The 17,434-nt window shown below is 36.1% G+C and overlaps 2 protein-coding genes across 3 annotated transcripts in view; one reads left to right on the forward strand and one right to left on the reverse strand.

The window, feature by feature from the left end:
- The window catches only part of LOC145668896 (GTP-binding protein 10 homolog), a 39,045-nt gene extending 24,265 nt beyond the window's left edge, over window positions 1-14,780 (reverse strand). The window contains exons 1-3 of the mRNA XM_081737166.1: window positions 14,347-14,780; window positions 8,965-9,103; window positions 4,408-4,572 (exon numbers count right to left, since the gene is read on the reverse strand). Of these exons, the coding sequence (XP_081593292.1) occupies window positions 4,408-4,572; window positions 8,965-9,103; window positions 14,347-14,388 (346 nt within the window). The 5' untranslated portion in view covers window positions 14,389-14,780. The remainder of the gene's footprint in view (window positions 1-4,407; window positions 4,573-8,964; window positions 9,104-14,346) is intronic.
- Window positions 14,781-14,818: 38 nt separating this feature from the next.
- The window catches only part of LOC145668897 (uncharacterized protein C1orf50 homolog), a 40,450-nt gene continuing 37,834 nt past the window's right edge, over window positions 14,819-17,434 (forward strand). The window contains exon 1 of one of the 2 annotated variants that reach the window (XM_081737168.1): window positions 14,819-14,961. In XM_081737168.1, the coding sequence (XP_081593294.1) occupies window positions 14,952-14,961 (10 nt within the window). In that variant the 5' untranslated portion in view covers window positions 14,819-14,951. Of the gene's footprint in view, window positions 15,148-17,434 lie in introns of both variants that reach the window. The other variant, XM_081737167.1, reaches the window with a different exon arrangement.

The raw sequence follows: 17,434 nt of genomic DNA on the forward strand, positions 1-17,434 counted from the left end.
TAATCTGTGTTCTGGTAAGGAGCATATACCCTTGCTTTTACTTAATACCCTAGCCTGCCTAACCATGTATTCACTAACATTAAAAACATCAGACACTTTTTTGCGGGACCATGACTCTGGAGCAATAGTGAGAATTTGAAGCTTTTCACGTCTATTTGCTACTGCTATCTTCTGCTTCATTAATAGAACTAGGCGATCCAGCTCTGCTGCTTTTTCCTTTCCTCCATTTGCACTGGTTCTTAAGTCTGAATCACTGGTGTCAGATAACAAGTGTTCTGTATCATCAAGCTGTAAACTGCGTTTCATTGTTAACTTCGCTGCTTCGTGCATCACTTTGATTTTTTCCGCCCAACTGCTACACGCTGATGTGCAGGAAAAGCATGCAGTTTTAAAGGTGAAATACCTAAATGTGTTAAACTTGCATCAGGCTTTGCTTTTTCTTCTTCCACTGCAGCTTCTCTTGTATACGGATCAAATTTGAATTCGCTGTCTGAACTTTTGTGTGGAGATGCTGACTCTAGCGTGTCTGAAGACGCTTTCCCTTTTTGACAGTATCGATTTCCTTCTGCACTCTTTTGCGGCAGTTGGAGCACATTTTCTGGCCTGGGATAACGATAATGTCCAGATGTTTCCTGACGGTTTTAGTAAGTTCCAGCGTCACTGTTCGCAAATCACGTCGCACTATTTTCTTGTGCCTTGTAAAAGGATCACAACATTTCTTGTGAGCTAGTCCATAGTGATGCAAATACCACTGTTTATGATGAAAACAAATAGTCAGGTTCTCATTGGTATCTTGTAATTTAGACCTCCACAAAATAAGTTCAATTTTACTCTCTGCAAAAGTTTCATTATTAACTGGCAGAATTTCCTTCGTAGAACCATACGTAGTCTGGTGGCATTTTGAGTCAGGATGTGCACAACCTATGCTGCAAGGAGGTAGATCAGTCTCAGTAATTTCAGATGAACCTTCACCTTCCATTTCAATCCTAAAAATGAAATCAGAAAATAAGTAATTAATTAATTACTGTATACATTAGGTAATTAATTTATAAACGTTAGTAATTACAAATCGCAATATTGCAAATTATACAGCCAATGATGCTATACTCTAATTCAAAATGTGTCACAAACTATGAAACTTTTGCTTTTCAAATTCTCTTCTTTGTTGTTCCGCACTCTTTGTTCACCCAGGGTACTTCTAATTTCTGCCACATAGTAACAGCCATGTCAACTAAAAGAGGCAGGAGGAAAATCTCAACAATTCTTTTCATTCATTTTGACATTTTTGAATGTAGTACATCATATGCTCAAATACCCAACACGATTTTCACATCGTTGTATAGGAAATTTCCTCCTCTTTCAGAATATCTAGGAATTATTTCTGTGAATTTGGTACTTTTTGAAATAGAGCCATTTTTGTACTTCTAGTTGAGGCTCATTTTTCATTACTTGTTTTCTAATGAAAGCAAATGGTGGGAGAGGCTGATTTATTAGTGTTAAAACCTATAAATTACAGGAGATAAAAACTCGTACCGAACTCCTTCAAATTGCTTCAATGTGCTAAGATAATTGAAAAAAAATTAAACCGACCGATATATATATCGGGTGTTGCAAAATAAGTGTTACAACTCTTGGGAGGTGACTCCTGCCACTGAGACAAGAAAAAAAGTTATCTTGAACTTTCGGTTATCGGACATAGTTTCAGATCTACAAGGTGCCGAAAGCGTGGGAAAATGACTTTCGGACGCCAATAATTCGGAAACTATCCAATGTAAAGATGGCGGGAAAAAAATTCACTTAAGAAGTCATACCTGCTGCATTGAATTGTGCATGTTTCACAATCCTACCATGCACGCGCAAGAGATTCCCCAAAGGAACGTAGGGAGTCCCGGATTATTTGCGAAATGAAAATTGGTCTAAATGGGTATGAATTGATAGGGTTTCTACCAGGTAACAATAATTCGTTTGTATTAAGTCGATATCTGGAACAAATACAAAATGGCGGATACCTTCATGCTCGTTGTGTGTGGTTGCATAATCGCCAGATTCGGATGCTGGCCAACAGTGACGTTCTGAGTATTAAGTGTAGTGAATTTGTACTCAAATGCTCTAGAAATACATCTGTAGTGTCGGTAGAGCACAACAGATGAAGCAGGGTGATTCACATGTGTGAAAACACGTAACGAAAAATGCCCAGAAATGCACTAATACTCAGTAAACGTGAGTTCGAAGCGTCGGAAATGTAAAGAATAGTATCAAGAACATGAAAGCCATTGCCAATTCACGAATAATATTCCCTCAAACCGATGTGTACAGTTGCATACCAATAAGGATGCAACAACTGACACCAAGTTAAAATTGTGCAAGGGGACTCAATAAGAAACTGGGGAAACTAACGGAATGTCACTAGTGGGATCGCATGATCAATATTGAAATGTGGCCAGTGTGTGTGTTGATATCGACATGTAAGTAATGGAAAAATGTCAACATGTCCTACTAGTGCTGAGACACCGTCCGACGTGCGAAAAATAGAAAAATAACTACTCGGGTCTTGAATCTGAGGCCGTGTGCACCCAGCAGAATTGGAAACTGCGACCACGCGCGCACAAGCGAGCGCTCTAGCCCTGAGGCTACAAGGGAGCCTCACTTTCCTTGTATTCATTTCTTTGAGGAGTACCCACTTTGTTTGGCAAGTGCTCTTGTACAGCCTCCCGACATGCTTGTGTGTTTCATTTTGTTATTCCTACTGCACGGTTGTAGACAATCAAAGCTTTAAGACGTTTTTTCCTATTTCTCATGTTGTTTTATTTTCCATATGTATGGTATTTCAGCAGTAGTGTTACATGTGCCAAATTGGTTCATTTTCATCTTTGTCTTGGCATGTGCACTGTGTGTAAGATACGGATTTCTGGAGGTATTTTCCTATATTTCGAGTAAGTCATATGTCCCAGAAGACGTGGGATATGATACAAGTTTGTTATTTTCACGCTCAATTAGAATTTGAACCATGGATTAAGAGATTTCTTTTCATATGCGTCGACTATGGGACAATGTCCCAAACAAAGAGAGACATTGATACTATCATGTTCTAGTTACGTTCTACCAAAAAGTGCACCAGATGTAATAGCAGAATGTACACCTATTTTTCGCACGTGGGATGGTGTCCCAGTAGTAGTGGGACATGTTGACATTTGACCATTAGCTACATGTTGATATCAACACACACATTGGCCACATTTCAATATCGATCATGCAATTCCATTAGTGGCATTCCTTTAGTTTCCCCAATTTCTTTGTGAGTCCCCCTGCACAATTTCAACTCTTCCTCACTTGTTGCATCCTTATTGGTATGCAACCGTGCACATAATATTGAATCTGTTTGAGGGAATATTATTGGTGAATTGGCAATGGCTTTCATGTTCTTGATGCTATTCCTTACATTTCCGACGCTTTGAACTCAAGTGCATTTCTGGGCATTTTTCGTTACGTGTTTTCACACATGTGAATCACCCTGCTTCATTTGTTGTGCTCTACCGACACTACAGATGTTTTTCTAGAGCATTTGAGTACAAATTCACTACACTTAATACTCAGAACGTCACTGTTGGCCAGCATCCGTATCTGGCGATTATGCAACCACACACAACGGGCATGAAAGTGTCCGCCATTTTGTATTTGTTCCAGATATCGACTTAATACAAACGAATTATTGTTACCTGGTAGAAACCCTATCAATTCATATCGATTTAGACCAATTTTCAATTGGCAAATTATCCGGGACTCCCTACGTTCCTTTGGGAATCCCTTGCGCGTGCATGGTAGAATTGTGAAACATGCACAATTCAATACAGCAGATATGACTTCTCAAGTGAATTTTTTACCCGCCATCTTTACGTTGGATAGTTTCCGAATTATTGGCGTCCGAAAGTCATTTTCCCACGCTTTCGGCACCTTGTAGATCTGAAACTATGTCCGATAGCCGAAAGTTCAAGAGAACTTATTTTCTTGTCTCAGTGGCAGGAGTCACCTCCCAAGAGCTGTAATACTTATTTTGCAACAGCCGATATATATATATATATATATATATATATATATTAAATATACTCCATGGTTCTGGATAATCACAATAACATTTTAAAACACATTTTTCTGACCAGAACAAAATGAATTATTTAATAATTATACGATTTTTGTTACAGTTTCAAGAACCTAACGTCCTCTTCATCAGACATATATATATCCTTATTCTTTGCAACAAAACTATTGTATTTTGTGTAAGTATTAGTAAGAAAAACAAGAAAGCATTAGTAAAATTTCATGAATATGAAGTCCTGTGTCTAAAATAAACAACAAATATTCACACATACATTACCAAAAGCTCTAAATATGTATCGATATTCTTCATACCTAGTATTTGTCCCTGTTCTCCAATTATGGTCACTCCTACAGGTACCTCTATGTAAGCATCACTGCCTGGTTCTCCCAGAATTCGATATGACGTACTGTTTTTACCAGCGGCTGCAATGACGCGCTTAGCACGATATTTGTCTCGCACAGTCTTCAAGTCAATCCCTGAGCAAGAAATACCAAAATAATTTTTACCAATAGAAACAGATTCCACGCAATTTTGAAGCACACAATCAGCACTATTACATATGCTTCTAACATTAAAAAAACATTTCCCGAGCATGACGCCCAACAGACTGACACGTGTCCCTTATATAAGATAATTTCGTGTTACGATACGCACATCCACGAAATGTATTCTATGTTTCCGTAAACACGCATTAGTGAAATAGCAACTCCCTACGAGAAACATTAACCTGTGCCGACTTGATGACAAAATCATGAAATGACATTCCACATTATAATACGATTTAGAATGTCCAACCGTGAAAACGGAGAACTAAAAGAGACAGAGAAGCAAAACTTTGCACTAAGCAACTAGAAAAAGGACGACATCTGCCTGTGTATTGACGAACATCGCCGGATAAACAGTGTTGCCAACCCAGGAGAAAGTTGTGTTTTGGGAAATCGAATGACCTAAATTGGATATCATCATTGGAAACAACAATGAAAATAAAGACAAAAGAGATGGTAAACGCAGATCAGTGTTGCAAACGTTTCGAGAAATAACGTGAAATATGTGTTACACGCAAACGCCCTTGGCGCACACAGGAAGTAAGGTATTAACGTTTTGTACACCTTAAATTAAATATCGATAAGAACTGTTTACGCTTACTCCAAGTCTAGAAGGGTCTGTTGAATAGTGTTGAGATGAACACAAGAGAAAAGTTGCGTTTGGAAAAGGTACAATAACTCGGAAAAGGTCACTTGTACAATATGGTTTAAAATCTATAATGCAAGGCGGTAGAGAATGAGGAGCAGTACTGTGGTTACGTGAGATCCGTAAGTCATGTACTGACTGAGATATTCGGTATCTTGTTAAAGCTAAGAAGTGTGGTTTGTAAAAGACGGCAACGCTGCGTACGCCAACGGCGTTTGCATTTAACACAAGTTTCACGTTATTTTTTGAAAAGTTTGTGACACTAATTAGCGTTTACCATCTCTTTTATCTTTATTTTCATTGTTGTTTCCAATGACGATATGTAAAAACCAGGAAAACCTCATTCGATTTACACAAACATAACTTTCTCTTGGGTAGGCAACACTGTTCATCCTGTGATGTTCGTCAATGTACGGGCAGGTGTCCTTTCTCTAGTTGCTTCGTGCAAAGTTTCGTTTCTGTCTCTTTTGGTTTCTCCGTTATCACAGTTGGACATTCTAAATTATATTATAATATGGAATGTCATTTCATGATTTTGTCATCAAGTCGGCAAGGGTTAACGTTCTCGTAGGAAGCTGCTATTTCACTAATGCGTGTTTACGGCCACATTGAATACACTTCGCTAGTGTGCGTATTACGAAACTACCTTATATATACACGAACACGAAATTACCTTATATAAGGGACCCCTAATATATATACAGGGTATTTCAAAACAAAACCAACATCGTTTGGGAGGTGATTTCTGACACCAAGATAAGACAAAAAGTATAGACCAACCTGGGTGCACAAATGTTTCCTTTCGGACTTATAGGCTGCCGAAAACATAAAAAAATTAACTTTAAAGGTCCATAGCTCCAAAACTATGGGACCTACGGTAGTCGGTTCCGACTTTATTAAGGAACTAGTATGTACCCTATCCAAATATTCAAATTTCAGAACCTTCCGATACTCACGCAACAACTTTTATAGAGGTAGTTGGTGATTACTTCGAATTATATGCCCGTAGTCAAACTCCTTCAATAAAAAATGTTGCGTGAGTACCTTAGGATTCTGAAACACGTATTTTTGGATAGTGCACATATTAGTGAACTCTTGACCTGACTACGGTAGGTCAAATAGTTTTAGAGCTATGATCCTTTAAATTTCATACTTTCATGTTTTCGGCAGCCTATAACTCCGAAAAAAAGCATTTGTGCACCTGGGTTGGTCTATACTTTTTGTCTTATCTTGATGTCATGAATCACCTCCCAAACGTTGTCGGTGTTGTTTTGAAACACTATATATATATTACAAATAAACATGTAAATAATAAAATTTTAACACAGAGTTCAACAGTTCACTTAATAATTACTTAAAAGTGAATAAATAGACGTCTTAATTATAATCTCACATATAAGTAAAACTAGCAGAATATCTGTTCTTCCCGCGAAGAGAATACTTTCGTTTTGGACACGAAAGGCACAAAAACTTACCAATCAACCGAGAGAGCCCAAAAACTATGAGTTCAACACTAATTTGGCCGGCCACTTTCAATTATTTTTACATGTCATCATCACCCCTTAGGAGACTAATGGGGGCTGAATCTGGATTTAAATGGCATCGGAAGTGTCACTGTTCATCTCAGCGATCCCGATAACTATGGATTCGACAGTAATATCGATCATTTCAATCATTTTTAAATCTTCTCCCCTTTGTTAAATTGCACCCTGAAAGTGAAATGTTAAAAAAAAATCTAGGTCTGAACATTATCTATGTTGAAAATTTGATCGAGATGAGACAGATAGTACAAGAGGTATAAAGTCACAAACATACTCACTTTCATTTTTATATATATAGATAGATGAAATCTTAAGACGTTGCCAGGGAATGCACACGAGAACCATTTTTACATCTAATACAAACTTTAAATTATAAACTTCGAATATTAGGATTAGCGCCATCATGTTGATTTAAATTATTACCCGTCGCACGAGTCTCTGCATTTGTTTTGTAGTGGCGCTGCTGTTGTGTTTATGTTTTGGCACTGGGCGAAGGGTGGTGGTGGGAGAGAAGGCAGGAATGGCTTCCTGTATTCCTTTACAGGGCTGCCAGGACGTCTTCCTACAAAGTAATAGGCATTATGCCTCAGCTAGATCTTTTGCCGTCAAACACCCCCGTTTCCCTCATAGAGTACAACATGCATATCATTTCCCTATTTTATTCTCCTGCCGGCACCATCAACACAGTGTTAAACGATACTGAATGAAAATATTTCTGTTCATATTCTTTTGATTTTCTCGAAAACCTGACCATAAAAGAAATCTCAAGAAACTACTACCTCTGGCGACCCTGCCATGTTGTTCCTACCACTTGTAAACAAGGAAGTTAGTTCCCAACTTCGCCGCATGCAGAGAAAAATCAGACGAATAATAATTGTATTACTATCTTTGCTTATTGCTCAATAATTTCTACGGCTTTAATTCTTGAAATATTCTTCGTCATACAACTAAATGTCAGATTTAAACTTTTGGATCTGATTTGAGTTTAAAAATCCCTTTTAGCAACGAGGCTGTATGAGACGTGGACCAACTGCTTAACGTGGGATCCGAATTACATGAGCTCCCGTCGGGAATCAAACCCGGATCTCCCGCGCTAGAAGTGCCCTATCTTACCGTTTTTGCTCTAGGGCGATCAATGTTGAAATCAGAAAAAGTTAATCACTATCACTTGGGTTGCAAAGAGAGTTAACTGAAGAGATGGAACCTATTGTTAGAACGCTGAATCAATTCCGCTTGTCGCTATATCTTTCCGGATTGTTTTGGGACAATCTAACGTGAAGCCGGAAGTAGTAATACATTTGAATAGTGTTAACGGATGAAATGGAACCAATTCTTGGGATACTGCTGATTTCAGAAAACCGCTTCTTGGTATCTTTTACAGTTCTAGCTCTGTTAATTGTTGACAGACAGACAAAATAGAGTTCGGAAGTCTAATAGTTCACTAGTTAGTTACTGAATACGCAGATAAATATAAAGGAAAGACAATGGTGTAACCAGTAAAAAAATGAGGAGGCCAGAGTGTACATAGTAGCTAGAGGATATATGTTGAATACTTAGAGATAAAAAAGTCCTTATTTTATGTATGGAGAGAAGAAACTTCTTTAAAGTTTCGTTGCCCTCTAAGAACTCTTTCAAAGTCGTCTGTTGTGCCGCTAGACCAGTGACATGTAGCTGGTTCCTTCTTTCCCGTGGAATCCCTTTTCTTAAGAGAAATACGTACATTTAATTCTTGCATCAAAAATTGTATAAAACGTGGGTCTTTTGACAAAATACGTTATACGGAGAAGATGTGTGTCACTTGCTTGAATACTGAATAATGTTTTTCACGTATTCGAAAATTAGCGGTGCACTTATATATTTATTAAAATGAAAGAGATGACTGTTGTATGTGTTGTAATACAAAAGAAAATGGGTGAAAACACTTTTAGTTGACATTAATTCGCGTAACAACATAGGAGGTGACTAATTTCTTCTTCCTGGATACAAGATAAGATCTTTTTATCTCTAAGTACAATGTGTATATATATTTTCTCGAAATAACTTTTCTTCGCTCCCACTATTTAATTCTCTTTATTTCATAGCCTTAATTGACGTTTATCATCGTATTTTTTTTTCATTTTGTCAACTCTTCCTTACCATCCACTGCTGTAACATATACATCGCCTCCTTTCCCTCCAACACCTCCAAATTTGGAAAGGCCATTTCCTCCAGGTCCTCCTCGTACATACAGCCTCAAAGAATCTATAAATCCAAGTCGTCTAAACTTCCGTGGTACCTAAAAAATGAAGAAAATTCAGATAAAGTTTGGCACAATTTTGTTAAAATTAACAACCACTAACTTTTTATGTACCACACACTAACCTGTGGTTCATATTTTGCCACGCGCAATCCAGCTTCTATCATCGGCCAGGCATTTAATGTTCGTTACCATTTTTTTTTTTTTTCATATTCTTTATGTTTTTCTTCTTTCTCAAGAAAATGATAACTGTTGGGATCTACAGTATTCAAACCAATTATGTGACGAGTTCGTATAAAAAGAAAACTGTAAAAAGTTGCAAATCATGGATGGAGCTCACATCAACCACACTCCGTTTTCAAAATAATAGCAGGGTATACACAAATTGAAGGTCGGTGGATAGTAACTTTAAAATCGAAACAAGAGCGACATCGAATATAACAAAATAAGAAACTTTCAATCAACGAGACTATTAAAACAAAACAAACAAACAAAAAAAAAACTTCTAATAAAAAATGGGGAGATAACTCCCTATCAACTATTTTATATATATATATATATATATATATATATATATATATATATATATATATATATATATATATATATACAGGTAAATAGCTACAGGCAAATGGTTATCGATCTGAACCCATATATTCACATGGTCAATATCGTGCAATGCTTGGTTATGTTGAATTTTGAATCGGATCCCATGGTGTTTTAGTACACATATAAGACTCAATCTGGACAATTTTGAACAAATTCAGGGGGACATTTCTATGCGAAATTCAAAATTCAAATCTTAATTTGAATTTTTGAAGTGTTATTTTTTTTACAGGTTTTTTTCAATATAGTACAACTTGTAGAGCAATCTTTAAGCTTTCCAATGGTGATTGTTCCACGTCTCTAGTGCGCATATTAACCATTTTATGACAATTTTTAATGATCACTGTAACTGAAAAAAAGCCGCTTTTTGGGCATTTCTGAACACCCTGTATGGGGACACTTTCAGGAGGAGAGAGGTAATATTCGGGATTTTTTCATCTCTCACTGCAATAAAGCTGTGCACCAATTTTTACAAAAATCTAAGATCGTCAGGTAAGATTTTGCCATTTCATTGGTTGATTTCACATGGAATGTCCCCTATATACATATATATATACACCGTATATACAGTATATATCTATCTATCTATCTATCTATCTATCTATCTATCTATCTATCTATCTATCTATCTATTATATATATATATATATATATATATATATATATATATATATATATATATATATATATATATATATATACAGTATATACAGGGTGGCCCAAAAGTATGTATACACCCCAGCATTGATCAAGTATAACATTCTAGTTTATGGATTTATTTGCTTCGACTATTCCAGGTTTAAGTTATAAGTAAAAAGACACTAAGAACAAATAATATAGAAACTAGGTCTACCAATTTGATAACAATGGGAAAAAAATTCGTAAAATCGCCAACTACCTCCAACACTCATAGTCACGCAGTGGGTACTTGGCTTAATGTAGTACTATGTTATGTGGAGAATTTTGAAGCATTTGTATCTGTAGTAACTAAACTAAACCAAGACGATCCATTAAAATTGTTCAAAATTTAGTAAGTGACAGTGGCTTAAAATGTGATTTGGCTTTCATATCTTCCAATTTCGGTTTCTTGACTCACTCTATAAAGAAACTATGGGAGATTCATTTAATACTTCGTTTAATTAGTATGCATTGAGAGCTCCTTCGTGACTAAGCGGTTAGCGTACGCGCCTTTGGTGTGGGAGACCCGGGTTCGATTCCCGGCGGGAGCTCATGTGGTTCGGATTCCACATTAATCAGTAGGTCCACGTCTCATATAGCCTCGCTGCTGAACGGGACGCTAAACTAAAATCAACTCAACAACTCAAAGTATGCATTCAAAGAAAGCGGAATGTTCTTTCTACTTCGAAAATTGAAGTCATAAGAAAAAATTAAGGATTTGGTTATAAAACCCTATGTAGAATATCTGAAGTATTGGAAGGCCAAAACACAAGTGAAATTGATGGTGTGAATATTCGTGATGTGTCACTTTTAAAATACGCGAAGTTAATATCGTATAATGTACGTAGAACGTTTCTTTTTTCAATTTAAGGTATTATTCCGTGATAATAGGCATAGCTTTACGATGGACAATTTGGAAAAAAAGTTAGTTATTCACTGCAATGCTTGTGGAATTTCAACATCTGATGAATAGGAACTATTTGTGGGCACCAGTATTTATTTTTCTTACGTTGGGTATTTTCCCATACTTTTTCTTGTTATTTTTTGTTTAATATTTTTTCACTTTTTAGCACATAAAAAATAAATATTTTACAGTTTTTTTTAGCACACAAAAATCCGGGCCCTAGTTATGGTCATATATTATACTGATTTAGAGTATATAATTAGACTAACAGTGATAATACTGTTCCTGACCTTGAACGCACGGGAAATCTACTAAAGTATTTTTTTTTTAATAAAGAAACTAAGTAATTATGACTGATAAAAATATAAAACAAAATAAAATATGCTGATACTCAGAAAGAAAAACGATTGCTTTTATCCAAAAGAATGAACTAATGAAAGCAGGTTAACACAAATAGCAAGATTCATCTGACTTTCGCAATTCGTAACAACACGCTTTTCTTTATTATCTAGGAAAATCTTTTGCATTGAAATCAAATTAAATTTCATTTCAACTGATCACAAGTTACCAGGATTTTGTCCTAAGTAACGATACCGCCAGTGAAACCAAGTTTTTGTTCCTTCTTATTTCGGTGGAATGAAAAAAAGGTATAAAATGTATTACAAATCAGTAACTACTATTCCAGGAGTAACTACTTTCATACTTTCGTTAATGTCTATTTAGTAACTACTTTCATACTTTCGTTAATGTCTATTGAGTAACTACTTTCATACTTTCGTTAATGTCTATTGACTAACTACTTTCATACTTTCGTTAATATCTATTGCAACAAATGTTGTTTAATGACAATAAATATTCTATTCTATTCTATATGATATCACAATTGTCAAAACGCGCTCTCAATATATGGACACTGAATTGTCCAAGCAGAGCTGCTAGGTTGTGGTACAATCCACGTGGGCTAAGTGCAGAACATCGATTTCAAGAGTGAGAGAGTGTATGGCTTCTCTGGGAAACGGACTAGGTAGTGTAGTGGTTAACGCGTCGGCACGGTATGCCGAAGATCCCGGGTTCGATTCCCTATCCAGTCATTCACTTTCTCACTCTTTGTATGTTATTGAATTCGCACCTATAAAGGGATCTGGTGTGCAAAAATTAAATTGTTTCCTCTTTTCATGAATACATATAGCAAACTGAACTGGGTGCTGGAGCCTGGATTGGATAGAGAAAGTGTACCAATAAGGTAATTCGGGGAAAATCTGAGTTCTTCTTTTAAGTAATAAAGGGAACGGGGAAATACATTGTACACTAGTGTATGCACAGCAGATAGCCTATCCACTCTGTAATGTGCGGCGTAATTTTCTCATTCCATGCTCTAAAAGAAGTGGATGAATTATGAAGTTATTTATTTTAAAATAAGAATAGTTGCACTTATTTTATTTATTTATCCTCGATATTTCGGCCTAGTCATTTGGCTCCAAGTATTATTTTAAATTCATTTTCTGTCGTTAACTCCTCTTTAGAGATTATAGTTACGCTATAACATTATAGTAATGAAATGTTAGAGCTATATATATATATAGTTACATATATAGTTACAAACTTTACCAATGAACGGTATATTATATCTCCAGACTATATATAAGATGTAAATGAAATTATGCCAACTTTTCTGAACATAGTCAGTATATTTGTAATTTATACTCCTTTACAGATGCAAATTCAATAATATGCATCCCTTCCGTGCAGGATTACTTTTGGCACAGCAATCGAAATAGCTATTGAAAAATTATAATTCTTTTACTAATTTTCTTCTTATTGTTTTCTAAATGATTTGCGCTAGGCGACATGCAAGTAGCTTATTTGGCATAGATAAAATTAAAGGAGGCAATCAGAAGCTACTCTTCTTTAAAATTCTTTTACGATCTGCGTATAAATTCAGCGTCCAGATCTATGGCATAAAAACTACCGCGCAAAAACCAAAAACACTAACCAACCTGTGTTAACTGGACACTAAAAAGCACGAATGCTATTTAACAGAGACAAGTCGATGGTGGGGAGCCCAAGTGGTACAGAGGAGTGCATCCGAAGGAAGCAGGCGCATCAGCGACAGCAAGTATACGTGTAAGCAAGGATAGTGAAAACAAGTGAATTTTGGCAATGATACGAGTTTCAATAGCACTTGTTATGGTTTGATACTAGTAGCGCTCCACATGCAAACATAAAATACAGCGTCTGTACACTGTGCAGAAATACACCACCGGTGGAAAATAGTACCTAATACAGTAATCTTTCTGGGGGCCGCGGTAGCTCAGTGGTAGAGCGTTCACCTCCGGTGCTTGGGGTCCCTGGTTCGATCCCAGCTCGCGCCGTGTGGACTTTGTGGTGCACAAACACCGTGCTCCTGGGTTTTCTCGGGGTTCTCCCGTTTCCTCCCACTTTCATCATTCCACCATTTCACTCATTTCTCATTATCACCGTCTCCTTTAGCCTAACCGGCATAATCGTGGGACGTTAAACTTAAAGATTTCATTTTACAGAAATCTTTCTCATGTACTCGCTTATTTTGTACGTCGTAGAGCACTTGTAATGATTTTAACAAGTAACCCTACACTTTTAAATCTAAATTACAGGTGTATTACTTTGTATTTAATTATATTGCCTGCAGAAATTTGTTTTTTATGTCTATTTGGGAAGGTTCTAGAACACTGGTGCCTCCCATATACGTTAGTAGCTAGGTTGGTTCCTTTCTGTATCAAAGTTTAATATTAAATTGATATAGTATTGCAGAGCGAGCGTTAGCGAGTGAAGTACGGGTTAAAGCCCCACAGGGCACGTTGTTTTCTGTCTTTATTACAGCTAAATGGAAAGGGGAACCTGTGTTCTAGAATCTTACCATGTCTATTCATGCATAGTATTGAATTTTACCTGTACATCTTCCAAAATGCTGTGTACCGAAAGTAATCCAGCAGCAATCCTTCTATACATAACAGAAAAAAAATATTATTTTAAAACTTTGAATGTCAATTATTGATTCTACTCATTACTCAAACTCTTTCAGAAAATACACCATTCTTGCATTTGCAATACGTACCTTAATTTCTTTTGATCGCAGAAATAAGCTAAGAAACACCATCGTAACTATATGCTAATAGGACGCAAATTCACAATATTTATCATAGTCAATCAACACAACCATATGTTAGACTTAGACTGGTCTTCTATAGATCTTTACATTCTTAATTTCGTTCAAAATTTTAACATCAAAGCTGTCACCCAACTTCCACCCTCAGAAAGTAAAGACGAGCAAATAAAGGAGTCTACTGTATTTACATTTGCACTTGCTGAAGTTCATACCTATGCACTTCGGAGTGGTATAAATGCGAGTTTAATTTTTATGTTGCTGCCTTGCGTGTTGTGAAGTTACGTATTTTTTTTGTGGCGATAATTACTGAATATCTTGTTCTCAATCATTACCTAGAGTTTCTATATTTAGCTAAAGATTCACAAGTAAATTTACCGTGTCTTCTTCAACACAGAAAGGACATTAAATAATGGCTTAATCTTTAATGGACATAAAATATTTGCCAAAGAGGATGGTATTTGGGATCAAAATAAAATGACAGAAGAATAACGGAAACTGCAAACAAGTGAAGCTCTAGAGCGCTTGTAATTTCGTGTCTGTTCCTAGGTTGAAGGATGAATACATGTAATATTTTATGTTTGTCTTCGTGTTAGTTACTAGTAAACTGAAATTTTCTTTACACTAAAACTGATATATTTGTTAGGGAACTCTATTCAGTCTGATTCATTTGAAGTGCTACATGTTTGCATGTTGTTATGAAACGTCGACTTTTAAGCATGGATGATACTAACATGGCATGGAATGGAAAAGGTAAAAAAAATGTGTATATACGTATATATGTGTGAATGTGATTAAGGTGTGCCGTGATTAATTAATGAGAAAACGATATTATAGATATGTATGTGATTAATTAGGGAATGAAACGAAGGGGGGGGGGAGGTAAGAGCATTTTGTGCAGAACACCATGAATTCACATTAATAAAATATTAGGTGAAGAGGCATTAGAGCGTGCAGATCAAGTTTTGGCACATCTCTCGAAATGTTGCAAATTACTTGTTGGAAATTCTTTTACGAATTTCCATCTTATTTAGAGATGCAAAAAAGCCGTCTTTTTTGGATCTATGTTTTTTTCACATAAAAGCCAGCTTTTCTTTGGGAAAAACGAGAATTTTGCAAATTTTTCCTTTTTTCATTTTCATGATTTTTCTATCTAAATAGCTTTCTTATAGTATATTCTATAGTTAGATAAGAATTCCATGACCTAAAAGATATATTTCGCTCTGAAACTCACCATCAAGATGGATGGAGCACATGTTTTACGAATTAAAGTAAACATAAAGAATGTAGTATTTGAGGGCAATTTTAGATGCTGTTTAACTTTATTTCAACTTTTTGAGTTATCGACATTTTTTTCTTTAGATCATTTTAGTTTGCCATCCGTGTTTCATTTCTAAGAGCTTGGTACTGTAGCTTCTAGCGTAAAAGTTAAACTTATGTTTTTCTATATATCCGTCAAAGCGTACGTTTTTCAATATATCCGTCAAACCGTACTTCCACATTTCTGTTATACTGTAGCTGTGCAACGATTTAGTAATAATTTTCCGGATACAACCTTGAATACTAATTTATACAAATAATCAGTAGCGAATTTAGAAAAGTACTTTGGGAGGGGTTTCTCTGATTATTTCGTTCTCTAAAATGTCCTAATTTTATTTGGGAGGTGCTTGAAGTTTATGAGTACTGGCATAACTATTATTTCGTTTCGTTTATATATATTTAGCGATGATCTTTCGGATACAACCTTGAAGATCATTTTATACTGAGAATCAGTGGCGGATTTAGAAATGTATTTTGGGAGGGGTTTTTCTTACTAATGTGTAGTTTTTCTAAACATTCGTAACTTTTATTTGATGGGAGCTTAATATTTATGAGTAAAGGCATAACTAATAGATATCGTTTGTTTTAGACATTCCGTAAGTTTGGAGAACTGGCTTCAGCCCGAAAGACCACCCCCCTAACCTTCGCAAAACCGTCACTGCTGGTAATTAATAATATAACGATTTATAAACAATAAGAAAGGAAGTCGGCCAACTCACAGTACACGCACTATTTCTACATTCACAGATGGAATGAAGAAAAGCTTTGTCAGAATGGTCGAATGCTGGGTTGAATCCTGCACTTCCAGATAGAAGCGCAAAAGCTCCACTCAGTCATGTTTGTTGCGCAGTTGTATTTATCTTAACTTAAATATATTCAGTTTTTTTTTTTTTTTTTGGTGGTGGTGGGGAGAGTTCCCTAATGATATGAAGGGTGTGAGCCAAGAATATGGTAACCAACGAATTTTCAATTGCTGAGTTATGCAGCACCAAATAGACAGCATCGCATACCGCTTCGTTTAATCCTTCATGTATAGTCTTATGTGAAAAATCAGCTTTCCGACTTTCAAAATGGATTGTGCAGCAGAAAATCTCTAATTTCTTAAAATAGTAAAATTGTGGGTTACCATGTTCTTGCCTTACACCCTTCATATGTTGATTCTCTCTTGTTCAAAAAATCAGAAAACTTGAGGACTGAGTAAACCGTGATGGTGGTTATATAAAACTTTAGAATTTCAGTTCAAGAATGTACAGAACCAAAATCTCTAGATGTGCAGCCTTTAAGTGTATCATATAAATCTAAGTATTTCTCTTATGTTTTATTTTAATTTTATTTTGTTCCAAAAAGAGGGTAGAAATATTTTGAAGTAAAAATACTACATAGAATTTGGCTAGTTATTTGTGTATCTTTTTTTTTGGGGGGGGGGGCGGTGGCTCAGTGGTAGAGCGTTCACCTCTTGTGCTAGGGGTCCCGGGTTCGATCCCAGCCCCCTCCAAGTAAACGTTGTGGTGGGCAAACACCGTGTGTGTGGGTTTTCTCGGGGTTCTCCCGTTTCCTCCCACTTCCTTCATTCCACCATTTCATTCATTACTCGTCATCACCGTCTTCTTTAGACTAACCGGCATAACTGTGGGACATAAAACTCAAAAGATTTCATTTCATTTGTGTATTTTTTAAAAGAAGTGTTTACTTTTAGAGTTGGCTGGTTTACACCAGCTGA

This window comes from Thermobia domestica, chromosome 13 (genome assembly GCF_964235325.1).
Source record: "Thermobia domestica chromosome 13, izTheDome1.hap1.1, whole genome shotgun sequence".
Lineage (NCBI taxonomy): Eukaryota > Metazoa > Arthropoda > Insecta > Zygentoma > Lepismatidae > Thermobia > Thermobia domestica.